The sequence below is a fragment of the Pleurodeles waltl genome, chromosome 9, assembly GCF_031143425.1.
Source record: "Pleurodeles waltl isolate 20211129_DDA chromosome 9, aPleWal1.hap1.20221129, whole genome shotgun sequence".
NCBI lineage: Eukaryota > Metazoa > Chordata > Amphibia > Caudata > Salamandridae > Pleurodeles > Pleurodeles waltl.
The window spans coordinates 822,145,040-822,172,890 of record NC_090448.1 but is presented as its reverse complement, the minus strand read 5'-3'; the positions used below and the strand labels follow the sequence as shown (position 1 = coordinate 822,172,890).

At 47.1% G+C, this 27,851-nt stretch overlaps 1 protein-coding gene across 1 annotated transcript in view; it reads left to right on the top strand.

Moving 5' to 3' along the window:
- Positions 1 to 27,851, top strand: part of LOC138260033 (phospholipase B1, membrane-associated-like) — a 171,669-nt gene that overhangs the window by 42,974 nt on the left and 100,844 nt on the right. The window contains exon 7 of the mRNA XM_069208114.1: positions 5,285 to 5,405. Within this exon, the coding sequence (XP_069064215.1) occupies positions 5,285 to 5,405 (121 nt within the window). The remainder of the gene's footprint in view (positions 1 to 5,284; positions 5,406 to 27,851) is intronic.

Here is a 27,851-nt window from a genome sequence, read left to right as displayed (position 1 = left end):
GGCTTCCCCCACCTCAGGTAAAACAAAGGAACATGATAACTAGGTTATGATTATCATTCACAATGGTCCAAGATGTGCACATCTTGAGACCTTTTTTGGACAAGATGCCCTAGCCCTATAATTTCAAAATCACAATGACCACATATTTCTTAATGCAAGACATGTAGTGACAGATGCTCAGTCATGCGATTGCCAGGGCATGGAACCCATTAGCTTCCTTCTATAAAAAGGTTTCCGTCATCTCAAAGTCTACTATTCAAGGCACAGGACAAAACAAAAATGGAAAGTTTAACCATTCCCTTCTTCAAACTCCAACACAAGCTCTGTCAAGCACAGGCATACACAATGTACTCAGGCATCCAACTCATTTTACTAAACTACATAACACAATGAACTCTCACATCTTTTCCACCTTCCACAGGCAACAGCCCTATTCCCATAAGGATAACACACTGCACCACACACAAAAGTGCAGGCCAGAACTCAAACCACTCAGCCATACTAGCTGGCCAAGCCAGCAGAATCAAATGGCAGGCTGAAGAAAGCACTTAGGCCCATACTTATACTTTTTGACGGAAAACCTTGTTTGCGCAGTTTTGTGTAAAGAAAGTAGGGCGCTGGCTTGACAGATTTATGGAATCCCACAAACTGATGCACTGGTTGGGCTAGCGCCAGAAAAAAATTAATTAGCCGGGTGGGGGTGGCGGTACAGGGGAAGGGAGTTTTGCCTCCACAAAATGACACTAGGCTGGTTAGAGGCAGAACAAATGCCTTTAGCCAGCCTAGCGTAATTTCCTGATGCAAACCATCCATACTACATTTCTCATGTCTTTTAAAAGACATGAGTCATGCCCACCACCCCAATGGTCAGCACAGGGGACGTGTCCCATGGGCATGGCCATTGCACCCTGTGCCGTGTAGGGGCCCATTTCAGGGCCCCCAATGGCACTTAAAAAAATGTTTTTAAATATTTAACTCTGCTTACCTGGGATGGTGTCCCACCATCCTCTAGTGTCCTTCTGGTGTGGGTGTTCCTGGGGCTTGTGGTGGGCACCTGTGAGCCCTTTCCATGCGTTTCACCATGAAAATGGGTCCACAGGTCACCTCACGCCAGCTCGGCCCCAGGCATTAAATAATGGCGCTAAGCAGGCTTAGAGCCCTTATTTAGGCCCACCTCCACCTTGCACCAAATTTGCATGGTAGGAAAAATAAGGCACTAGGGGCTTTGAGTCATTTTTGGGACGGGAACGCCTACTTTGCATCCCATTGACGCAAGGTGGCTCCACGCATCCAAAAAATTTGGCGCAACCAGAGTATAAATATGCCCCTTAATCTACATCCAGTACCGCACCCTCAGGAAATTGCACCATACAAAATTCAGGACATCTTCCTAACGCAACAATCATAGTCTCCAGTAGACGCATGCAGATAAATTATTGACACAAAACAACTGTTCTACAATTCAGCCTTGTTCAATGAAATTAGAGGAACCACTCACTAACTAGCCGTCAACCTTCATCTCACCTTCTCTTGCCGAATGAGGTTGAGTAGTTCTTTTTAGGTAGCCTTTTCTTCCTTCTTCCTCTGCCCCATGTGGGTAACAAGGGGCAGATGAGCTATAAGGATAACATGTCTGACATTAACTGCGCCCTCCCCTTGCCCTCCGATCATACCTCCACCACTAGTACATTTTAAGATTTATCTTAGGAGCAAGACCTTTATGGGAAAACACAGGGCCTTGGGTAATGCAGCACACCACCTGCATTTACAAGACAGCCACTTGCCCTAATTAATCACCTTATACCACAAGTGGGGAAAACCAAAGGTGGTGGCTAACCACCACACAGAATCTTTTTTCCCATGAAGTAGAATTGGAAGTGTAAAATGGAGGCTTGTATAACGAAAGTGTAGCTACTGAAATGAGCCGCTTCTGCAGAACGCGGGGAGTCACTGCAGTCATCTTGTGGTTGAGGAGTAGTTTTATAGTCCTGCATGAAACACCTACAGATGCTCAGTAAGCAGGGTACTGCTAAGGGGGCTTCACAATTACCCAGCAGGGGTGAAGATGTAGCTCGCACCTGGTTGGTCTTGTACGGAAATCAAAGCCCACCTAAAATAATATATAAAAGACACTGCCTCAAGTGAGCCAGTAGCAATAATTGAAGGTTGTAGGAAAGTACCACTGTTGGCATGGTTACCCCCACACTTTTTGCCTAGTGTTGATGCCAACTTTGATTGAAAGTGTGCTGGGACCCTGCTAACCAGGCCCGAGCACTAGTGATCTTTCCCTAAAACTGTACCTTTGTTTCCACAATTGGTACAGCCCAGACACACAGTTAAGTCCCTTGTAAAAGATACCCATGGTACCATGGGCCTTGTGGCCAGGGAAGGTCTATAAGGGCTGCAGCATGTATTATGCCACCCTAGGGGACCCCTCACTCAGGACCATGCACACTTCCTTGCAGCTTGTGTGTGCTTGCAAGGAGAAAAAGACAAGTCGACATGGCACCCCTCTCAAGGTGCCATGACTACAAATTACTAACTGTGGCATAGGTAAGTCACCCCTCTAGCAGGCCTTACAGCCCTAAGGCAGGGTGCCCTATACCACAAGTGAGGGCAAAGCTGCATAAGCAATATGCCCCTACAGTGTCTAAGTCCATTCTTAGACATTGTAAGTGCAGTGTAGCCATATTGAGTATATGGCCTGGGAGTTTGTCATTACGAACTCCAGAGCTCCATAAAGGCTTTACTGAATACTGGGAAGTATGGTATCAAACTTCTCAGCACAAGAAACCCACACTGATGCCAGTGTGGGATTTATTGAAAAATGCACACAGAAGGCCTCTTAGAGATGCCCCCTGTATGTTAGTCAAACTGCTAGTGTAGGAGTGACAGGTCTGTGCCAGCCTGCTACTTTCAGACAAGTTTCTGACCACATGGGGTGAGTGCCTTTGTGCACTCTGTGGCCAGAAACAAAGCCTGTCTTGGGTGGAGGTGCTTCACACCTCCCCCTACAGGAACTGTAACACCTAGCGGTGAGAATCAAAGGCTCAAGCCTTGGATTACAGTGACCCAGGGCACTCCAGCTAGTGGAGATACCTGCCCCCCAGACAAAGCCCCACTATTGGTTTCAAGTCCAGCGGAAAAATTTGGGAAAATAGGGAGGAGTGCCCACCCCAGCCAGCACCACTCCTAAGGTGTCCAGAGCTGAGGTGGCCCCCTTCCTGCAGAATCTCCCCTCTTGGTTTGGAGGACAGGGACAAATAGGGATAGGAATGTGCCCCCCTCCCCAAAGGGAGTGAGCACAAGGAGGGGGTAGCCACCCTCAGGGACAGTAGCCTATGGTTACTACCATCTAACCCGTAACACGCCCCTAAATCTAGGACTTAAGGGCCTCCCTGAACCCAGCTCACCAGATTCCTGGCAATCTACAAGAAGAAGAAGGACTGCTAAGCTGAAACCCCCAGCAGAGAAGAAGGAAGGCAACAACTGCTTTGGCCCCAACCCTACCGACCTGTCTCCTGCTTCAAAGAACCTGCAAAATGACCAGTGATGCGTCCAGCGGGACCGGCGACCTCTATCATCTCCAGAGGACTGCCCTGCACCCAAAAGGACCAAGAACTCCAGAGGACAGCGGCTCTGTCTAAAGAACACCTACAACTAAGGACTCCCACTTCACTCCGGATTTGTGAATCTTGACCCCTGTGCACCCGATGCCCACGGCCCGTGTCCAGGTGGTCCACACAGCAAGAGATTGTCCCCAGGTGATTGTGAGCAAGTGCCCACCCTATGTTGACCTATCCACCCCTCCACGACGACTCCTGCAGAGGGAGTCCGGAGGACCCCCCTGACCGCAAAGCTCCAGATGAAGATATCCAATGCCTAAGAACACACCTCACCCGCAGCCCCCAGGCCATGGAGAAACCAACCACTGGTGCCTCAACATTCAGCAGGTGGCTCTCCTCCCTGTCTGACTGGTGGTGTGCCCAACACTTCCCCGGGACCTCGCCTGCAGCCTCTGAGTGACCCCCGGGGTCTCATCATAGACCAGCATTGGAAACCCAACATCCTGTTTGCACCCTGCACCCGGTCGCCCCTGTGCTGGTGAGGGTGTGTGTTTGGTACCTACTTGTGACCCCTCCAGTGCTCTTTTAATCCCCCCTGGTCTGCCCTCTGAGCTGCGGGTATTTACCTGCAGGCAGGCCTGATTCCAAGTGCCCCCACATCTGAACTTTGAGCTCTGCACCTTGCCGGCCTGTGTTACTGGTGGTGGGTGTTTGGGGTTAACGTGAACCCCAACCAGTGGACTTCCTAAAACCCAGAAACTGAAACTGTAAGTGTTGTACTTACCTGTGAAATGGCCTAACATTTCTTCCCCCCAGGAACTGTTCTTGAAAATTGGACTGTGTCCATTTTTAAAACAGATTATTGCCAATAACTAAAAAACTGTATTACTTAGCTATTTCAACCAACGTACTGTTGATACCTGTGTGAAATATGAAACTTTTAAGGTACTTACCTGCAACTTGAATCTTGTGGTTCTAAAAATAAAATAACAATATATATTTTTTGCTATATAAAAACCATTGGTCTGGAGTGTACAACAAATGCTTTGCATTACCCTCTGATAAGCCTAACTGCTCAACCATAATACTACAAAAGAGAGCATTAGTATTATCTACTTTAGCCTTTGTTGAGCCTCTGGGGAACCCCTGGATTCTGTGCACACTATATCTCACTTTGATATAGTATATACAGAGCCAGCTTTCTAAAAAGGTAGGTGCTTTGGGCTGTTGCTTTCTATGCCTGTATGATCCGAATTGTTGTTAGTGTAAATACTCACTATGCCAGATCACCCATTTACTACTGAGAACTCACTCTTCTTCCTTGTTAAAAGCAGGTCCCTTCCAAATTAAAGAAGTGCAGATAGCTGCCCATTTATAATCATAAGTACTGAGTTAAACTGTTTAATTTGGTATTGCAGTCTTACAAAGATCTCAGTTCTCATGTTTTACAACTGCCTTCCCACTTGTGCCTTGTAATTCTGACCTGGCCCTTAATGGGAGCTTGGTCCCAACATGATTTTAAATGGACACCGCCTGAAAATTGAGGAAACATGTAGGAATGGTGGGAAATTTAATATTTATCCAATTGTACTCTTCACTCTAGTGCCTTTCATTGAAATATTATAACCAGAGACAGTTCCTATTCCTAGAGTTCTAGGCTCGTTACGTAATAAGGATCACTCTGTACAACTGACCTGACTGCTTGTACTAATTTTTAGATATCTTCAGGCTTTTCAATCCTGATCTCGTGGGATATTCAAGGAACAGGACCCTGAACAATAAACCTGCACCACTGGAGCAAACTGGGCTCAATCTGGCAGTCACCGGAGCAAATACATAGTAAGTGACTTAACAATGGGCGTAGCTATCATTAATGTGGCAGTTGCAGTGGGCCCCAGGTGTATTAGTGACCCATTGCACTTCAGTTAGACTGTGTTTTACTACCCAACAGTGAGGCAGGGGAACTATTTTCATTGTGTTTGATAGGGCCCACTGCTTCAGCAACCCATGCCATATCATTACATACAAATACATAGAGAAGAAAACTCATTATTTGCAGGACAATTGTGTTAATTGTAGAGATGAGAGTGTGAAGAACTCTGAAGTTTGCCTCAGAATAAAAACACAGTTGAACCCACCCAGTAACTTTGCATAAAATAATATTCATTTGAGAGTTGAGGCTGACACTTTCAGGGCCGTCACGCCCATTCCACTAATGCATTGCTCTGTTGACGCAATTATTGCAAACACTGACTAGAAACAGATTCAATAGATACAACTCATTGCCCTAGAAATTCCTTTTTAAAGTTATGGTTCAATTGGTTTCTCTCCCCCTCAAGTTGGTGACCACATCACATGTTACCCCTTGTTTGGTATTAGCAGAGTCTTTCCCTTTGACCTATCGTCATATCGTTCTAGACTCTAGAGCTTCTTAGGCCCACTACCACTGTTTGGTAACCAGGACCTCTAGGCTGCATAAGTACCTTAGCTCAACAAGACTCTGCCTATAGCAGAGATATTTCTTGGGCTCACCCAGGGCCATAAAGTTGGTTTTAAAAGACTACTGAATTAGCTGTCACAATTACCCAGTTCTGACAGCAACTCCCACTGCCTGCCAGACTCTACTCCAGGACTACTCGGTTACCTACTATTTAAATTAAACAAGATACCAAACACTGCTTCACAAGGGGGAAATTTGTAAGCTATCTGCATACTAAGTCAGTCTTTCATTTCCCAGCACCCACTGTACTGACGACTAGGGAGCGTGTAAGGCATTATATTACATCACACATAGCCCACCAGTGTGATCCATTTCTCTCATTCTGCCACTGCAGAGTCTGCAAGTGGCAATCACCTGCCCCATGTGCATTTCTACCTCTGCCGCAGGGGATCCCTGTGGCATCTTTCACAACAAGTAAATGCATGACCTATAGCATTTCTACTCCTGGTTTTCTTGATTTTTTTGGACTGATCTAGAGACTACTTTAGTTATCTCATCTATGTCTTGTAACGAAAATAAAATCCAAATAAAAAATGCATACACATACATAAATAGAGGGGATTTGGGTCAGGCGTCTTCATCTGTTGCTCTTCTCAGCTGCCACTCACATTTTGCTTCTACCCACCACAACATACTGTGTGGTCAAACTAGGTTTTATGTTTATAGTTTTTAAAAAGTGATATTAATCATATTTTCCTATGGTATGCATCACAACTGAAGGCTGTCTATGCTTGATCTAAATAGCAATGTCTTCTCGTAAGCACCCTTACTTTTCTGCTAAAGTTATGTTTTTTCTGTTTCATGGTATGCATATAAATGCCACATTAACTAGCGGTGTATTTACATTTTCTCACCTCTTATTATTTTTGTGGCACATTTGTTTAATAAAAAAAAAATACACATGTAATCAACGCACTAGCCAATGCCAGAGCTATTTGCAGTGTGAGTGCTAGATGTCTGACAAATCATTTGCCATTGCCTCCAAACCACTTTCAGTCCTAAATTAATGCATTCCAAGACTCTTGTTGCCTTGGTCATCTCATCTCCAGACAACTCTTCTGCATTCTGCGGAATTGTTTAAGGAGCCCTATCTTCCTGCTCGGGTACCTTCTGGCAGCTCTTGAGAGAGGAAGTAGGTAAGTAACCTACACCTGTCATTATAGTCCAAGGCCATTTCCCTAGCAATTATGGTAGCGTTGAGTAGCCCCTCACACATTGAACAAGGCTGACCTAAAATTGCTCAGTTGTGGCCATTCACCCTCTGATCCACTCCATTTCCACTCTGGAAGTGGGTGGAGTTTTTCTGTAGTCAAGGGCTAAAGGACCTCTCCTTCAAGCATGAGAAGGAGAACAAATCAGCTCCAACTTTGAAGGAGACATAAGGGATAGGATTTCTCAACGAGAGGAAAGGAAAATACATTTGCACATAGGTAGGACTTCATTTCATTTAAGCATTGGGGAAACAGAAGGGTTTAAAATTTAGAATATCAGGCTTTACTCTGTATGTGTTTACTTCACATGTCGTTACAACACCATGCCACATGGTAACCATAGCAGTGCTACTGAAAAGCAGCGCTTGGCACAGCTTTCCAGGTGCAAATACCAAAAAGTAGAAAATGTACACCCATTCACTGGAGTACATTTACATGTGCATATTTACTAGTTTTTTTAATTCCTCCCAAAGCCTCATATATTATTTGAATATAATTTAGAGATAGTAGGTTAGGGACGCTGAGTAAGTCAGTAATTCCATGCAGTATATGGCATGACCAACTCTCCAATTTCAATAGTCTTTATGCGATAATTAAAGAACATAACAGCACACACTGAACAATACAATAATACATCTTAACAGTTACAATTCATTATTATTTTAAGCCTTTAAAAGTAAAATCCTTATCATAAAAACAACATAAAAATGATATGGAGCTGACCAGCCCAAACCCATGTCTGCTCGGCTAACTGCCCTCCCTTAGTTTTCTACTGCAAATAGTCAGCTTAAAGAAACACCACTCTCTAAAGCAGATATCAGGGCTGTTTAACATTTGAAGAAAAACTAAAGCCACTCTACATTTCCGAACAGCTAACCTTCTTAACAAGGGTTTGTGGCAAAACTGAAAGAACCTACGGTAAAGCCCACAAAAAAACATAAAATGCAGCAAAGGTTGTTCTGCCCTATTTTTGCAAGGGCAAAGCAAGCCACCCCACAAATTTTTCCCATCGTTAAAACACACTAGGCGCCAAACGCTGCCTGACCTCAATCTGAAGAGCAGAGATCTCTCCCAACTCGTTAGCTCTAGGGTAAGATACAAAGGTGCAACTCCAACAGCCAAAAAACAAAAAAAATGCAAATAATCAGTTTACGAATGGCATCCTGAACCCTCTGTAGAGCAGCGTTCTTGCCAAACCTGAGCCTCACCGCCCTTTAATGGATTTAGTAATTGAACCAAGATTACTGAACAATTCAGAAAGACCAATACTAGCCAGGGATTTACCAATGTAATTTAGCCAAGGGATAGAAGGCCCTTTGTCTAAATTCACACAGTCCATTATTATTTCCCTATTATAATTTGCCTCTTTATTGCACCACACGCTCACACAGAGCAAGAGTGGCCCTCGAGGGCAGAAGGTTCAACAGCCGTCCACAAATTCTGTTTTCTTCTAGCAGTATAGCTATGGGATTTTGATACCCCATATTCCAGCTCCATAAACAGCTGTAGGAATGCATTGCATTTTCTATACTTTAATAAAAGGGAAAAATTGAGAACCTGCTGTTTTTTTAATACAAATTTTAAAAGGGATCCCGCTGATCTTCTGCGTTTCCAACGGGCAGTATTTACCTGTGTCACCCAGGAATTACTTGAAGAAAAATCCAAACCCAGGTAACAAAAATTCCTGACAGCACAAGTGAATTTTCGCCCACTTTCAAGACTGATACTGTTTTCCTACTAGGCCCAGAAGCCAAGTTTTCATATCTAAGTTCTGCATAAAAATCATAAATGCATCAAACAGGCTTCGAAATGCACAAGGGGCTCAAGCCAGCAGAACCGCGTTGTCAGTATACAGTAACAATGGGAGGGCAGAGTTGGCAATTTTCGGCACTTCCAGAGTTGACTTTGATAAACAGGCACTTATAACATTTATATATAAAACAAAAAGAAGAGGTGTTAATATACACCCCTGCCATGTGCCACTTGCTAAAGGAAAAATGTCGGACAGTTCACCGCACTGGCCATATTGCAACCTGGTGCCCGGATTTTCATGAAGGCCATGCAGAAAGTTTACTAGCGCAGCATCTAGTCCTCATTTAATTAGCATCAGCCATAGTTTGCTTCTATTCACACTATTAAAAGCGGTTGACAAGTCGATGAAAACCAGGTAAAATGGGCAATGCTTAGCGACTGCATATTTACTTATTATCAGGTGTAAATTTAAGCCCTGCTCCACTGTACCAAGCCCTGGACAAAAGCCATACTGGCAAAGGGATAGTATTTTATTCTCTGTAGCACATAACTGCAAACAGTTAAAAATAACCCTCCCAATATTTTAACGAGCAGTCAACCAAGGATATAGACCTATTGCATTTGGGTGATCCCCTATCTCCTTTTTTTTAAAATTGGGACGATTATAGAGAGGGACCAAGACTCGGGAATCCTATTACACAAAGACATATTAAATACATTTGTAAGCAGGGGTTCCCATAGGTCAGAATTACATCTGAATAAATCCATGGGGATCCCATCTGGGCCTGGTGCCTTGCAGTCAGCACTAACATCAATAGCAGCCTCAGCCTCTTGAACAGTAATTTGTAATGAATTTGAGCAGGCACTGGCCTGTTGCAAAGCAATCTCACACTCTCTGTCTGTCTTTTTTTGATATACATCAGTAAAATGCATTGCCCATTTCTGATCTGAAATATTACTGCTCAGACTGTTAGTTGGAGGGGAATCTCTCTGATAGAGCCTGTTTACTGTCCCCCAAAATACCTCGCTGCTATTACGCACAGCGGCCATTTCGAGCATTTCCCAATCGGTTCCAAAGAGGAAGCACTTCCTTTCTTTGATGTCCATTTTATACAACTTTCTAGCCCCCTAAACTGCTTTTACATCTCTGGTGAACCCAGCTAATGCCTTCCTCAGGCGGCGATTGGCGAGCATTTCGCAACAAACCAACAAGAGTGTTCTAACTTGGGTTTGAGAGGTGTCAATAAAAATTTCTTAACAATATCACATAATTGCTGATAGCTGGAAAACAGCTCATCACTGGGCCCTTACTCAAGACAGCCCAAAAATATTGGAATGTTATCTTTAAGAAGACCATTAAAAGTTGCCGCAGGACCTGTAAGGTCTACCTTTAGACCATTATTGGTTTGTTTGCTAATACTATCACACATTGCTGGTCTGTTATCCCTATCAAAAGGAAAAACGCCTTCGACACAAAGGGCATTGTGATCGCTCCATTGGGTTTCAATCACTACGCTGTTTATACACCACTGCAGGCAGTTTTTAGAGGCAAATATATAGTCAATAATTGATCTTTGACCCCCCCCCCTATACATTGGCTTATCCAAGCAAGACCCCTGAAACTAATTAACTGTGTCTACCAATTCCAAACGTGCCACTGAACCCCTCAAATTCAGACCACTTCAAATCCTGTGGGGAAACTTCTGAGACCCTGCTCCTAGAACAAGGCTCTATAAAATCAATACCTATTTTTGTGTTGAAATCCCTCCAAATTAAAACTTGCAGTTGGGAAATAAAACGCTCTCCTTGTGACTTTAAACCTGCAATAAAACAAAATTACTGCTTGAATAAATTACTACAGCAGTTTGAAAAATTATTATTATAAAAATTCACTAGATACAAGTTAAAAGAACGCTTACAGTCCCGGATGAGCAGGGCCTGGTAAGCAGAACTACTCATATCCATAACTGAAACTTTTATTGTGATGTTATGCTTAACCCAGAGGGCAAGGCCTTCACTGGCTCTCCCATGCGGAGAGGCAACAGCTGGACGAAAATAACAGGAAAAACCATTACAGACAACTAATGAAACGTCCCAGGTTTAGTGAAGAACAACAAAATCAAAATTATCAACAAAAGAAAGCCATTCGGGGTTGGAGATCTTACCAGCCACATTCCAACTAATCAGAGCAAAATGCTTATCCTCGCTTGGAATGTCGACATGCAGCTCTCTCACTTGAACCCTACCGAATGAAATATTACATTGCAGAGGTAGGGGAGTATTAGCTGTATCTACCTCAAAAACGGGAGCATGGGGGTATGTATCAGTGATAGAATGTACAGCAGTCTCACTAGAATGTCCCCAATGTATTTCCTTATCTATAAGACATAGAGTTAGTTTCTGAGAGCCCATATACTGTCAATCCAACCCGTTAAAGTCCGTTAACGGTTCAAAATGCTTATTACACACAAAATTAATATCATCAGAGGTTTTTAATGCTGAAAGAGCCGAAGATGAAACTGTGTGCTGTCGAGGATCAGAGGACCTAAAGAAAAAGCCAAGTTCCAATATCACCAGACCTAGCAAAGGCCTGATAATCCTGGGACAGAATTTGTTCCGTGATTAGTGGGTACCTAAAGTTAACAATAATACAGTCGCCTCATATGGACTTAAGAGAAGGTCCAACCCAGGTGACTCGGTGGGCCCAAAAAATATTTCCATAGTCTCGCACATCAAAATTGGAATGGTTAACTAACCAATGAGACTCCTTATTATGAAGCTGAAGGTTTGGCTCCTGATGGGAACTGAGCACGGGGGGGACGCCAGCTAAGACAACAACATATGGGCAACATGGAGGGGGGAAGGTTAATCACCAGTAGGTTGGGAACCTGTATAACAGACTGAGGCTCTTGTGAGATCTCACTAAATGCCGTTGGAGTCACAATAGAGACAGATAAACTAGGTGCAGAGACTGGGGCTATCAGGCACAGGCTAGGCTACAGGCTCAACTAAAGCAGCAGATGGCTATTAGCCTTTAACACTTTCTGATAAGTAGTTTCAGAAGGAAAAACCTCCTTGGAAAAAGAGTGACTCAGTGAAGCCGGGTCAAGGCTCCTTGCCTCATGCACAGTCCCTTTTTTAGGTGACTTCTGCTGTTCCTGGCATACAGCCAGGATTTTCCCAACTGCTATCTCTAATTTATTCAGTCTCTCTATCAGAGGACTCAAACACTCTTTCAAGGATGTTGTACGTTTTTAGAAAAGTATGTCCCAACCTGAGTTCTGTGTGATATTCATGTTTTTGAGCTCCCTGACGCTTGACCCTGTTGGAGGAGATAATGGGACATCTATATGCCTAGCCTTTCTCTTGCACATGGGAGCTGAAGAGGATACTAGTAAAGCCCACGCTTGACGCTCCTCAATGGGCTTAGAAGCAAAAATGCAAGCAAAAGGATCTACCTGGCTGGAAGTGGAATCAGGGCAAGTCATGTCAATAAAATCAAGCCCTACCTCCTCAGCTTCTGTACCAGAAATGCCAGTAATAATAACTTATAGAGGGCCATTTCAATCCAGAGACAAACACCTCTCTACCAGGTCGATCTCTTTAGAGACAGCACTTACAGCTTTGGCCAAAAATGAGTCAATTGTTTTAGGGTTACCCCCGATGAAGTCTTGTTACAAATTGTCTTCATTTTGCCCATGGTTCTACTGTCAAATACCCGCAAGGGACTAAAGAAGTACGGCCCAAACTTATCCCTCAAGACAAGTCCCAATTAGTGCACTACTTGCTGTACGTTATAAAATCACTACAGAACAGTCACCTTAAGGGGGTCATTATGATCTTGGTGGGGAAACCTGCCGAGATCTGCGCTGACGGTCAACAGAAGACCACCAGCACGTAGAACCCCCCGCCGGCGACATAATATACATCCAGGTGGGCCGGCGGGTGGAAACAGTGTTTCCGCCAGCCGGCCAAGCTGAAAGCAGGGCCTGAACATTGACACCGGCTCCAAATGGAACCGGCGGCAATATAGCAGTGCAGCGGGTGAGGCAGCACCCGTCGCACATTTCACTGCCCGTAAATCGGGCAGTGAAATGCGCGACGGGCTGTGCATGGTGGCTACGAGTCACTCATTCCGCCAGCCTTTCACCAGGGAAAGGCTGGTGGAATCCGACTCATTATCCGGCGGCCAGCGCTGCTTACAGCCCTGCCCAGTCGGATCAGAAATGCCACCACCGCCAGGCTGCCTGGTGGTGGGAGCCTGGCACTGGCGGTGTTTCAAACGTGGTGGTTCAGCCACGTTCATTATATGGTGGTCTGGACCACCATGCCATTGGTGGCAATTACCGCCACCTCCGGCATGGTGGTCCAGACCACCATATTCTTTATGAGGGCCTAAGTAACAAGGGATACTGAGCCAAGATATGGGGTCCAGCCCAGCCTCTTCCGGATCCGCCCTTGGCCCGGGCTTTACCATGTGCATCATGCACTGCAGGATGACAGGAGCGCTTTTGAGCGCATCGTCCGCAGGAGGCCCCACCCCAAAAAAGACCAGCTCTGCAACTACGCCTCCAGGGGTGTTACACCTGACAATGATGTATCCACAGTGGTCCATGTGGCCAGTAGAGGTCAGGCCCCCAGCAGTCAGAGCTCAAACTGTCCCACGCTGTGGGATGACAGGAGCGCTTTTGAGTGTGTCATGGGCAAGAGACCCCGCCCCCAAAAAAGACCAGCTCTGCAACTACGCCTCCAGGTGTGTTGCACCTGACATTGATGTATCCAAAGTGGTCCATGTGGCCAGTAGAGCTCAGGTTGCCCAGCAGTTAGCGTTTAAACTGTCCCACGCTACGGGATGACAGGAGCGCTTTTGAGTGCATCATGGGAAGGAGGGCCCACACCCAAAAAAGACCAGCTCTGCAACTACGCCTCCACGCGTGTTGCACCTGACAATGATGTATCAACAGTGGTTTCTGGACAGTAGAGGTCAGGTCCCCCAGCGTTTCGAGTTCAAACTGTCCCATATCCGTTTAGATTAAAAAAATACGTAGTAAGAGACTAGGACGGGCAGGGGAGGGCAACAGAACTAGGTAATAACGAAAAATCGTCACAGAGGGAGAAAGCAGAAAACTGCAAGAACGAGCTGAAGGGGCAGGGAGTGGCTGTAAATAGATTAAAAAGGCTCCAGATAGCTTCAGGATTAAGCTGGCCTGAATATTCTGTGCTCGCACATTTAATTGCATCTGCCGCATGTTTCAGAGGAGAACTTTGGGCACCAGCACGTTTTTATTTACAAATTAAGAACTGGCAGTGGCAGAAGACAAGAGATCATTTATTTAGACTAGCCACCTGGCCCCTTTTAAAGAAAAGAAAAACTACATTAATAGCACTGACAAACTCAGAAGCAGTATACAGAGCTCCCAAGTAATTGTTACAACTACTAAGATGACTGCTACTGATGCGTGTGTGACCATAAAAGAAAATGAAAAGTTGCCTTTGTTCATGCATGGCATGATGCAGAAAACCACACTGATACTCACAAACACCGTAGTAACTCCACGCGGTCGAAAGGTAGGGGTGGTGTGGGTGTGTCTTTGGAGAGGGTCCTCTTTGCCACTAATTACTCAACCCTTCGGATGTGATGACAAAGCTCCAGTCTAGTCATAATATTTGTGAGCTTAACCAAAATTTGAATAACACTTCAAAAAAGGAATAGCTGAAAAGGTCTGACCTAAAGCCCCTCTATGTATTTTTTTAAAATTATTAAAAATCTAATAAAACAGCTAAAGCAGTCTTTAATGCCAGACTTAAAACGGAAATTGATTCTTCCATGACTATGAATAAACAATTCCATACGAGAAATCCTTTTGATGCTTGCTGCTCCAAAATATTTACAGAAGACGTGGACATATACCTGTTTATAGCACATCATCTCCTTAGAACCAGTGGCAGTCAAGTTTTTGTGCCAGCGGAAGACAGTTGTTCCCTGACGTTTGCCTTAGTCGGTCATTGCTTTTGATATTTCAAAACGTTTAAAACATTCATAACTGGTTTGACTCAAAAGGGCAGTAGTTAATATTGGTGCTGGAGAAGTCTGACTGTGGTGTAAACTGGACATGGTGAGAGAGCGAAGCCAGGGAGTCATAACTGTTTCACTGTTTTTTAAAGTTAGGGGTGAGAAAGTTCTCTCCCTCGAAAAAAGGACGAATGGGCCAAAATAGTGCAATCTAAGGTAGAATCTGTACCTAAACTTGATAACAATACATAGATCCTGAAGTCTGGTACGCACACTTATTGTGTGTCATGCAAGCCTGATCCTTGAAAGGGGTGCATGGAGATTCAACCTCTCCAAAATAACTGCTGAACAGCTATGCATTTTCAGACGTTTTGCTTAAAAAGACGATGATATGCAAAGAATTGCCAACTTTATGTTAGAGGTGAAATTTATCAAGCCAAAGATGGTCAAGCAAACAGATGCCTGATGCGAGATGCTATGAGCCAGGAGTATAGAGGGGGCAGGAAATTGATAGCGAAGCAGATTGTGACAGGTATTGAGAGGGTGAAAAAGATCTTTGTGAAAAGGATTGTGAGTTTGGCAGAGATGGAGAGATGGGGAGTTAGCCAGGCATGGGCCGGGTGGCAGCGACTAGTATTGTGTCCTTGACCCAGGAATTCAATTATTGAATGCACCATATTTATAATTTGATAAAAATTTGGAAACAATACCATTTGATTTTTATTACTGCGACAAAAAAGGATAAAATCTCCAAAATAATACAAGAAATGGTAGACTGAATTTTTCATGTAAAGAAATGCAATAAGGACAACCTGTGGCAACAATAGAAGTCAGTGCCCAACGTGGGTATTGTGGATTCTAGTGAACTGAGGACCCAGTGATCAGTGGGTGAAACCCACAGTTGCACACAATAAGAGAAAACATTGGATTACATCTTTAAAGGAAGTCGACTCTAGGACTGCTTATAACTTTGACATCTGTTAAAATAGGAACTGCAATTGTGGCAGGGATGCAGAGTGGGGTAACTGGAACCAGGAATATGACATGAACAAGGGAGCATGAATGGGATGGGGAGAGTGGCATGGACGAGGAAGATTATAAGGACCGGGGTGGTGTTAGAAGCCAAGAGTGTGACAGGAACTGATGGGATTACAGTTTTGGGAGGGATGACAGACAAGAAGGATAACAGAGGATGTGTGGGTCTGGAGTGATGAGTGTGATAGAAGAGGAGGGTGACAGGGATGAAGAGTATGATAGAGATACTCTCCTGACCCCTCCCCCCCCCCTCCTACCTCATATGGCGGCCGCTGCGCGACCGCGCAGCGGGCGCGCCACTGGCATGCCGGATGCGTGCCAGAGGCAAGCCCGTCTGCGCCCGTCCGCGCCTGGCCCGCGCACAGCGCCATGACCCCTGGTCCCCAGCTCTCCCAAGCCCCGCTGACCCGCTACGACCCCACCACCCTCCATGCCCTCAACCCAGGACGCTCCAACACCTGCTTCCAAGCTCACCCCAAACGCACCCATGGACCCTTCGCCTGCAACTCCTGCAAACGCACCTTCCACCACGCAACAACCACGACCACAAGCCCACGCGCCATCAACCACCTCAAGTGCATCCTAGTCAACGCTCGCTCCGTCCACAAACACGCCATTGAACTCTGGGACCTCCTGGACTCCATAGCACCGGACGTCGCCTTCATCACGGAGACCTGGATGAACGCCTCCTCGGCCCCTGACATCGCCACTGCCATCCCCGAAGGCTACAAGATCTCCAGAAAAGACCGCACCAACCAGGTAGGAGGAGGTATCGCCATCGTCTTCAAAGACTCCATCAGCGTCACCACCTCCACCGAAGACACCCTTCTCGCCGCTGAACACCTGCATTTTCAGATTCGCACCGATCCGAGGACCACCCTCAGAGGATCCCTCGTCTACCGTCCTCCCGGGCCACGCGCCCCTTTCAGCGACGCCATCGCCGACTTCATCTCCCCGCACGCCCTCGCCGGACTACATCCTCCTAGGTGACCTCAACTTCCATCTGGAACAAAACAACGACCCCAACACCACCACCCTGCTCGACAACCTCGCCAACCTCAGCCTCAAACAACTGGTGAACACTGCCACCCACATCGCCGGACACACGCTTGACCCCATCTTCTCCGCCAGCAAACACGTCTTCTTCAGCCACGCCTCCGCCCTACACTGGACCGACCACAGCTGCGTCCACTTCACATTCCGACGCGAGACCCGCCACCTCCGCACCCAACCCATCCCTCGTCGACAGTGGAACAAGATCCCCGAAGAGCAACTCTTCTCCGCACTCGCCGCCAACCAACCCACCCTCACCACCGACCCCAACGACGCAGCCCTCAACCTCACAAACTGGATCTCCAACTGCGCAGACATCCTTGCTCCCCTCAAACGCACGCATCGACAGACCAACACCAAAAAACCTCTCTGGTTCTCTGACACCCTCAAAGAATCAAAGAAAACTTGTCGCGCCCTTGAGAAAGCCTGGCGCAAGGACCCCACCGCTGACAACATAACCGCCCTCAAGAACGCTACCCGCGAACACCACCACCTGATCCGCGCTGCCAAAAGGAACTTTTTCACCGACAGACTGGACAAAAACAGACACAACAGCAGAGAACTCTTCAGCATCGTCAAGGAGTTCTCCAACCCCAGCGCCAACGCCAACGCCGTCACGCCCTCACAGGATCTGTGCGAATCCCTCGCCACTTTCTTCCATCGCAAGATTAGCGACCTCCACGACAGCTTCGGACACCAGACCCAACCATACACCACCGAACCGGCATCCACGGCCATCACCCTCAACAACTGGTCCCACATCAACACAGAAGAAACCAAATCCATCATCAACTCTATCCACTCCGGCGCCCCTTCGGACCCCTGCCCGCACTTCATCTTTAACAAAGCCGACGACATCATCGCCCCGCACCTCCAGACCGTCATCAACTCTTCTTTTTCTTCTGCTACCTTCCCCGAATGCTGGAAACACGCCGAAGTCAACGCCCTACTAAAGAAACCTACGGCTGACCCGAGCGACCTAAAAAACTTCCGCCCCATCTCTCTTCTGCCTTTCCCAGCCAAAGCAATAGAGAAGACCGTCAACAAACAGCTGACCACCTTCCTGGAAGACAACAACCTGCTCGACCCCTCACAAACCGGATTCCGAACCAACCACAGCACTGAAACCGCCCTCATCTCAGTCACTGACGACATCAGAACCCTGATGGACAACGGTGAAACAGTCGCCCTCATTCTGCTCGACCTCTCGGCTGCCTTTGACACCGTCTGTCACCGCACCCTAATCACCCGCCTCCGCTCCACCGGGATCCAAGGCCAGGCCCTGGACTGGATCGCCTCCTTCCTCTCAAACCGTTCCCAAAGAGTTTACCTCCCTCCATTTCGCTCAGAACCCACTGAGATCATCTGCGGCGTACCCCAAGGCTCATCACTCAGCCAGACACTCTTCAATGTCTACATGAGCCCCCTCGCCAACATCGTACGCAAGCACGACATCATCATCACCTCCTACGCCGACGACACCCAACTTATACTCTCCCTCACCAAGGACCCCGCCAGCGCCAAGACCAACCTACAAGAGGGTATGAAGGACGTCGCAGATTGGATGAGGCTCAGCCGCCTAAAGCTGAACTCTGAAAAAACGGAAGTCCTCATCCTCGGCAACACCCCGTCCGCCTGGGACGACTCCTGGTGGCCCACGGCCCTCGGCACCGCACCGACCCCCACAGACCACGCCCGCAACCTCGGCTTCATCTTGGACCCTCTTCTCATCATGACCAAGCAAGTCAACGCCGTGTCCTCCGCCTGCTTCCTCACCCTCCGCATGCTCCGCAAGATCTTCCGCTGGATCCCTGCCGACACCAGAAAAACCGTGACCCACGCCCTCGTCACGAGCCGCCTGGACTACGGCAACACCCTCTACGCCGGGACCACAGCCAAACTCCAAAATCGCCTGCAACGCATTCAAAACGCCTCGGCCCGCCTCATCCTCGACATACCCTGCAGCAGCCACATCTCCGCACACCTGAGACACCTGCATTGGCTCCCTGTCAGCAAAAGGATCACCTTCCGACTTCTCACCCACGCACACAAAGCCCTCTACGACAAGGGACCGGAATACCTCAACAGACGCCTCAGCTTCTACGTCCCCACCCGCCTCCTCCACTCCTCTGGCCTCGCACTCGCTGCTGTCCCTCGCATCCGCCGCTCCACGGCGGGTGGGAGATCTTTCTCCTTCCTGGCGGCCAAGACCTGGAACTCCCTCCCCACCAGCCTCAGGACCAGCCAGGACCACTCCGCTTTCCGGAGACTCCTAAAGACCTGGCTGTTCGAACAGCGATAACCCCCCCTTTTTCCCCTAGCGCCTTGAGACCCGCACGGGTGAGTAGCGCGCTTTATAAATGTTAATGATTTGATTTGATTTGAGATGAGGAGGAGGCAAGGGTATGATTGTGATAGGGTTAGGGAGTGGGACTGGGATTGGGAGGATGACAGGGACTAGTAAAGTGGCAGTGATTTGGAGTGCAATTGAGACTGGGTGGGTGACATTGATGGGAAGGATTACATGATCTCAGAGGATGACAGGGGTGTAGGAAAGCTTTGTGGTTACCCCCACTTTTTGCCTGTTTGTCAGTGTATCTGACTGTGTTCACTGAGATCTTGCTAACCAGGACCTCAGTGACTGTGCTCTCTCCTCTAAACTTGGTTGCTGGTAACTTTTCATCCCACAATTGGCATACTGGTACCGCCTTGTAAGTCCCTAGTATGTGGTACCTAGGTACCCAGGGCATTTCTGTTCCAGGGGATCCCTATGGGCTGCTGCAGTTATTCTGCCACCCATAAGGAGCCCATGCAAAGGGTTCTGCAGGCCTGCCATTGCAGTCTGCGTGAACTGGGTGCATGCACTTGTTTTGCACTACAGATGACTGCACCAGATCACTATAAGTCAAACCTATAGTAGGCCCTCTATTCCCAGAGGGCAGGGTGCAGGTACCTGTGTGTGAGGGCACACCTGCACTTTTTCCTGGACTTTGTGAGTGTGGGGACGCCATTTTACGCTTGTACTGGACATAGGTCACTGCCTATGTTCAGCTACATAATGGTAACTCCGAACCTAGGCATATTTGGTATCAAACATGTTGGAATCATACCTCAATACGTTTGCAAGTATTGGTTGTATGATTCCATGCACTCTGGGGGCTCCTTAGAGGACCCCCAGCATTGCTCCTACAGCGTTCTGAGATTTTCCAGGCAGCCTCAGCTGCTGCCACCTTACAGACAGGTTTCAGCCCTCCTGTTGCTTAAGCAACTCAAGCCCAGTAATGCAGAACAAAGGATTTCCGTTGGGAGAGAGATGCTACACCCTCTCCCTTTGGAAATAGGTTTTTACTGGACTTGGGAGGGGTAGCCTCCTCAAGCCACTGGTTTGCTTTGAAGGGCACATTTGGTGCCCTCCAAGCATAAACCAGTCTACACTGGTTGAGGAACCACCAGTCCCTGGTCTGGTGTGAAACTGGACAATGGAAAGGGGAGTGATCACCCCCTGTCCATCACCACCCCAAGGGTGGTGCCGAGAGCTCCTCAAGAGGGCCCCTGGGTTTTACCATCTTGAATCGAAGGTTGGCAGGGAACTCTGGGAGCATCTGAATGGCCAGGTCAGGCAGGTGATGTCAGAGCCCCATCCTGCTAGGTGACCACCCAGCTAGGTGACCAATCCCGGTTTCAGGGCTATTAAGGGTCTCCCTTTTGGGTGGTTCCTCAGATTCAGCTTGCAAGATTCCAGCAGAATTCCTCTGCAACCTCCACTTCGACTTCTGGCCAAAGAAACTGCATGTGAACTCTCCAGGGCCCAACAATCTGCAACAAAGATAAATACTTCACCTGCAACATTATTTCCACGGCTCCTTCCAGCTTCTGCAATGTTTCCCCACTTGTGCATCCTCTGAGGATGGCCCATCTTCAGTCTGCACAGAAAAGAGAAGGAATCTCCCTTGGAATGAAGGAGTCACTTCCCTGGATCTGCAGGCAACAACAGCAACGCTGACTGGCTGCGTGGATCTCCTCTCCTGCTGAGCTGCATGGATCCTTCATCACGGGTGGTAGTCAGAATTGGTTCCGTTGATCCTCTTTACCAGCTGTCACCGCTGGGTGGAGGTAAGCCCTTGCCATCCTGTGTGGGAGAATACCCCTGTGCACCGTGTCTTTTGCAGCTGCCAAGGCTTGCTGGCACTTCTTCCAAGGGGTCTTCAGGCATCATGTACTTCCGGCCCCCAGCACACCTTCCTGTGATGCACAGCACCCTGAGTGGCTCTCCTGAGGTGTGGGACTCGTTTTCGTAACGCTGCATGAGCTCCATTTGCAACTTCTGTGTCCCCGTTCTGTGGGATTCCTGTGCATGTTGCCTGTGCTTCTGTGCGCTTCCTGTGACGCTGAGGGCCCCCTCTGATTCTCCCTCCTAGGTTGAATCCTCCTGGGTCTTGCTGGTCCCCGCCAGCACCACTTTCCGCAAACCACAAGTTTTGCCTGTGCCAAGGATTGTTGGTGGAATCTGGACACAGAAACCAGTCTGCAATCGTCTTTCTGGTGTGGGACCTGCATTCTCCAGGAACTCAACTTCGACTCCTGGGCTACAGTGCTGACTTTCCATCCTCACCGTCGACCAACATCTGCATCCTCAGCCTGGTGGGTAGGGGCTCCTACCCCCACTGGACTCTACTGTGTCTTCTGGACTTGGTCCCCTCTTTCCACAGGTCTTCCTCTTCAGGAATCCACTGTTGGTTTCTTGCAGTCATCTCTGGGTTTTGCAATTCTCTTCTTTTTTTCTAAGTGGTGTGGTTTGCTCTTACTTTTCTGGTCGCTGGGGGGGGGGGGTGTTGTGGTACTTACCTTTGTGCTTTTCTGGTACCCCCAGCACCCCTGTACACACTCCACTTACCTAGGTGGGGGTCTAACTCTTGCATTCAATTTGTTTATATGGTTTGTGCTCCCCCTAGGGTCACTATTCTCTACTGAGTTTTACACTGTTTTGCACTGTTTTCTAACTATTCTTATGCCTATTTCTGACTACTAGTGTATATATCTTGTGTATTACTTACCTCCTAAGGGAGTATTGCCTCTATAATATTTTGGTGCTTTGTTACCTTAATAAAGTACCTTTATTTTTGTAACACTATGTGGTTTCTTTCATGTGTATAAGTTCTGTGTGACTACAGTGATATTGCATGAGCTTTGCTTGTCTCCTAGATAAGCCTTGGCTGCTCATCCACAGCTACTTCTACAGAGCCTGGCTTCTAGACACGGCCTACACTTCACTAATAGGGATACCTGGACCTGGTATAAGGTGTAAGTACCTTAGGTACCCACTACACAACAGGCCAGCTTCCTACACTGGGATAGTGACAGGGATGAAAAGGGTGGAAACAAAGGGTAAAAAGGGAGGGTGAAATAGATGATGAGGGTGGCAGGGGTTAAAACGGTGACTGTGATATGAGGGGTGGCAGGGATGAAAAAGCTGGTAGGGAATGGCAGTGTGGCAATAACTGAGATGCTGACAGAGTTGAGGAAGATGAGAGGGATAAAGGGAGTGACTGGGATTGGTGGTGGACAGGGCTAATAGGGTGACTGACAGGAATGGAGACAGTGATGGAAGGTTGACCACGATATAGTGTGATTGGATGGGGGAGGTGACAATGGTTAAAGAGTGACAGATCTGGGAGAGACAGAAACTGCAAGAGTGGCAATGACTAGCAGAGTGGCATGAACTTGGAGTGAGACAGGAAAAAGGATGGTGAGAAGGAGGTTGGCGGGTTTGGGTCTGACCAGGACTGGTAGTGTGAGAGAGGCGGGGGATGCCAGGGAACATAACAGGAATAGGGAGGGTAACAAGGATGGGAGGGAATATGACAGCTGCGAGGGTGTTGGAGATTTGGATTATAAAATGCTGTGGGTGAAAAAGGGATCAGAATACTGACAAGGATTGGTGAAGTGACAGGAACTGAGAGGGAGTAGAGACATTTTCTGTTGCCTCATGCCAGATCCCTGCATTTGCTGAATGTGATGTGTTCTCTGAAAAGATACAAATTTGAGCCTGTTGTGAGAAATTGTGTTGTTGGTTGACTGGGGTGTGAGTCCTTGTCATGCAGCAACCACAATTCTTCTATCTTCTTGTAGCATGGCAAAGAGCAGCAGACAGGCTTAATTTGAAGGCAATGTGTAAAGTATTTACGCAACACTTCAAACAGTAATACAGTGAAAACACCTCACAAAGAGGATCCCACACCATGTTAGAAAAATAGAATTTACTTTTTAAAATAAAACAAGACCAAAACAACAAAAATCCAATAAGTAGATTTAAAAAAAATATAAACTGCTCTTAGAAGCCAAAAGCTCCAACTGAGGATATCTGGTTGCAGCAGACCCATTCAAAGTTTAAAGTTCAGGCCAACTGCGATGGAGTGTGAGATGGCTAGTTGGGCCTGCTGATCCAAAGCACCTTAAATTCGGGTTCTGGAGCAATGCATCGGTTCTGAACAACACAGTAGTGGGGATGCATTGCTTTTCTCCACACAACAGCAACAATGAGCTGGTTCCGAGATGTGGTGAGGCTGAGGTACCTGTTCCAGTGCGTCAACATCAAGGATACTTTGGGCAGTTAAGGCGATGCATCAGTTCTGATGAGCACAGGGGCTGTGATGCAGAGCTTCAGCATCTAGGTTGCTGTTGGCGGGAATGCGAGGACCTCTCACTGAGAAAAATTACACAGTGTTGGTTCCAAAGGTGATGTGCTGGTTTTGAAATGTAAGGTACGGCAGCGATGCAATTCTGGTTGTACCGGTTTCGACCATGCAGTAGAGGTAATGCATTGATTTTCTTCACACAACAGTGGCGACGCAGCAATTCTGCTCTGGCAGCATAGAATGCATTAGTTCTGCTGGAGGAAGCACCTTAGGCCCACTTCCAAGGGTTCAGGCCTGGGGTGGTCTCACTTGGCAAAGCAGACGCACAGATAGCAGAGTCTAGGTGCAGGAGCAACTAGCTCTTGGAGTCACTCTGGGTTGGAAAGATGCATGTCCAGCCCTTTTTACTCCCAGGCAAGAGGGCAGCAGGCACAGGTCAGCACAGCAAAGCAGGAATCCAGCAAACAGCAGTCCAGCAGAATAGCAGACTTCAGCAGAACAGCAGTCCTTCTTCCTGGCAGAGAATCCACAGGTCCAGAAGTGTACTGAGTTGGTGGTGTCAGTGGTCCAGTTCTTATACCCACTGGTGCCTTTGATGTGGGGAGACTTCAAAGACAGGCATTTGGAAGTGCACAGATGTGCTGCCCTTCCTGCTCTGACTCCAGACTCACTACAGGGAGGTGTGCATCCCTTTGTGTGTGGACAGGACACACCCTATTCGGGTGTAAGTGAGGCTGTGTGTAGTTTCTCCTTTCCATCCTACTCAAATGGCCTATCAAGTCACACCTAATCTCCCTTTGTGTAAGGCTGTCTAGGGGGAATAACTTAAGCCCAGTTGTCTCCCACCCCAGAAATGTGATCAGAGATAGGCAGCAGGCACCAAATGGCAAAGGCAAGAAAATGCTGACTTTCTAAAAGTGACATTTTCAGAGTTGCAATTTGAAACCTGACTTCATCATAAGTTAGGATTTTAATCTGTGATTCTAGAGACACCAAACTTGAAATGTCTATCTCTAACAGTTTGTGAATTATACTTATAAGATTCAAGAGGATAATCCTAATATTAACCTATGGGAGAGATAGGCCCTGCAATGGTGAAAAATGAACTTAAGAGTTGTTCACCATCAAGACATGTGAAACATAAAATAAGTTTTGAACTTTTTAAATACACTGCACCATGCCCTTGGGGCTGCCTAGGGCCTACCTTAGGGTTGACATATGTTTCAAGATGGAGGGCTTGGACCTGGCAAAAGGTTAACTTTGCCAGGTCAAAATGGCAGTTCAAAACTGCACACACAGGGCCTTATTTATACTTTTTGCTGCAAAACTGCACTAAGGCAGTTTTGCCCCAAAAAGTTTTGCACCGGCTTGCACCATTTTTTAGCACCAGCTGAGCACCATATTTATGGAATGGTGCAAGCCGGTGCAAAGGGTAGGCTAGCTTAAAAAAAAATGACGTTAGGCAGTTTTGAGTCAAAATAAATGATTCTGACCAGATTAGCATCATTTTTTGACGCTAAGGGGCATATTTATACTCTGTTTGCACTGAATTAGAGTCATTTTTTTAAAACTCTAATTCAGTGCAAAACTAACTCCATATTTATACTTTGGTGCTAGACCCGTCTAGCACCAAATTTATGGAGTTAAAGTCATATTTTGGAAGTGGAAACCTACCTTGCCTTAATGAGATGCAAGGTAGGCGTTCCCGTGCAAAAAATGACTCTAAGGCCTTAACACCATATTTAAACTCCCATGTAAAAATGGTGCAAGGGAGGGAGGAGGGGTCAAAAAATGGGGCAAAGCTTGCTTTGCCCCATTTTTTAAGACCTGGGTCAGGGCAGGTGTTAGGGGACCTCTGGCCCTATTTCCATGGTGGAACACCATGGAATAAGCCCAGAGGTGCCCTCCCTAGGCCCTAGGGGCACCCCCACCCACACTAGAGGGACTGCGAAGATGGGGGACCCCATCCCAGGTATGTACAGGTAAGTGCATTTTGGGGCATATTTATACTCCGTTTGCGCCGGAATTGCGTCGTTTTTTTTTACGCAATTCCGACGCAAAACTAACTCCATATTTATACTTTGGCGTTAGACGCGTCTAGCGCCAAAGTCCATGGAGTTTGCGTCATTTTTTAGCGTGGACACCTACTTTGCGTTAATGAGATGCAAGGTAGGCGTTCCCGTCTAAAAAATTGACTCTGAGGCATGTGCGTCGTATTTATACTCCCGGGCCCGGGAGTGGGCGGGTCAAAAAAAATGACGTACGGCCGCTTTTGCGTCGTTTTTTAGCGCCTGCAAAAGGCAGGCGTTAAGGGACCTGTGGGCTCTGAAGGAGCCCAGAGGTGCCCTCCCATGCCCTCAGGGACACCCCCTGTCACCCTTGCCCACCCCAGGAGGACACCCAAGGCTGGAGGGACCCATCCCAGGGACATTTAGGTAAGTTCAGGTAAGTCATGTATTTTTTTTTTTGTGTGGCATAGGGGGGCCTGATTTGTGCCCCCCTACATGCCACTATGCCCAATGACCATGCCCAGGGGACAGAAGTCCCCTGGGCATGGCCATTGGGCAAGGGGGCATGACTCCTGTCTTTGCTAAGACAGGAGTCATTTCTATGGGGGTTGGGAGTGAAAAAAAATGGCGCAAATCGGGTTGAGGCGAAAAATTTGCCTCAACCTGACTTGCCCCATTTCTTGACGCCCAAGCCCCATATCCCCCTACGCCGGCGCTGCCTGGTGTACGTCGTTTTTTTCCACGCACACCAGGCAGTGCCGGCTAACGTCATTGATTAAATACAGCGCCCGCATGGCGCTTCAGAATGGCGTTAGCCGGCGCTACTTTTTTTGACGCAAAACTGCGTTAGCGCAGTTTTGCGTCAAAAAGTATAAATATGGGCCTTTATTTTTGAAAGTGCCATAGGGGGCCCTGAAATGGGCCCCCATACATGGCACTGGGTGCAATGGCCATGCCCAGGGGACCCCTGTCCTCTGTGCTGGCCACTGGGGTGGTGGGCATTACATCTGCCTTTTCTAAGGCAGGAGTCTTGTGGCATGGTAGGTTTAGCACCATAAAATGACGCTAATCTGGTTAGAGTCATTTTTTTTACTCTAACCTGCCTAAAGCCATTTGTTGGTGCTAAGCCCTCTTCTTCTATACTGCCAGCCCCCCTGACTAAAGTAATTTTTTTAAACTCTAGCCTACCCTTTGCACCGGCTTGCACCATTCAATAAATATGGTGCCCAGCTGGTGCACAGAAATGGTGCAAGCCGGTGCTAAACTTTGTGGTGCAAAACTGAGTTAGTGCAGTTTTGCAGCAAAAGGTATAAATAAGGGCCAATATTTTGTAAGTTTGCGCCACTTTTGCGCCATAAAATGACGTTAATGCAGTGCAAAAAAAGTTTAAATCAGGGCATTGATGCTAGATGGGTCTAGCACCAAAGTATAAATATGGAGTTAGTTTTGCACCGAATTAGAGTAAAAAAAAAATGACACTAATTCGGTGCAAACAGAGTATAAATATGCCGCAGAGTATAAATATGCCCCTAAATATGGCGTTAAGGCCATAGAGTCATTTTTTGCACGGGAACGCCTACCTTGCATCTCATTAAGGCAAAGTAGGTCTCCACTTTCAAAAAATGACTTTAACTCCATAAATTTGGTGCTAGAGGGGTCTAGCACCAAAGTATAAATATGGAGTTAGTTTTGCACCGAATTAGAGTAAAAAAAAAATGACACTAATTCGGTGCAAACAGAGTATAAATATGCCGCAGAGTATAAATATGCCCCTAAATATGGCGTTAAGGCCATAGAGTCATTTTTTGCACGGGAACGCCTACCTTGCATCTCATTAAGGCAAAGTAGGTCTCCACTTTCAAAAAATGACTTTAACTCCATAAATTTGGTGCTAGAGGGGTCTAGCACCAAAGTATAAATATGGAGTTAGTTTTGCACCGAATTAGAGTAAAAAGAAATGACACTAATTTGGTGCAAACAGAGTATAAATATGCCCCACAGGATCTGCAATGTCAGGCCTGAGATGTTTAATGAGCTACCTACTCATGTGGGTGGCGCAATCAGTGCTGCAGACCCA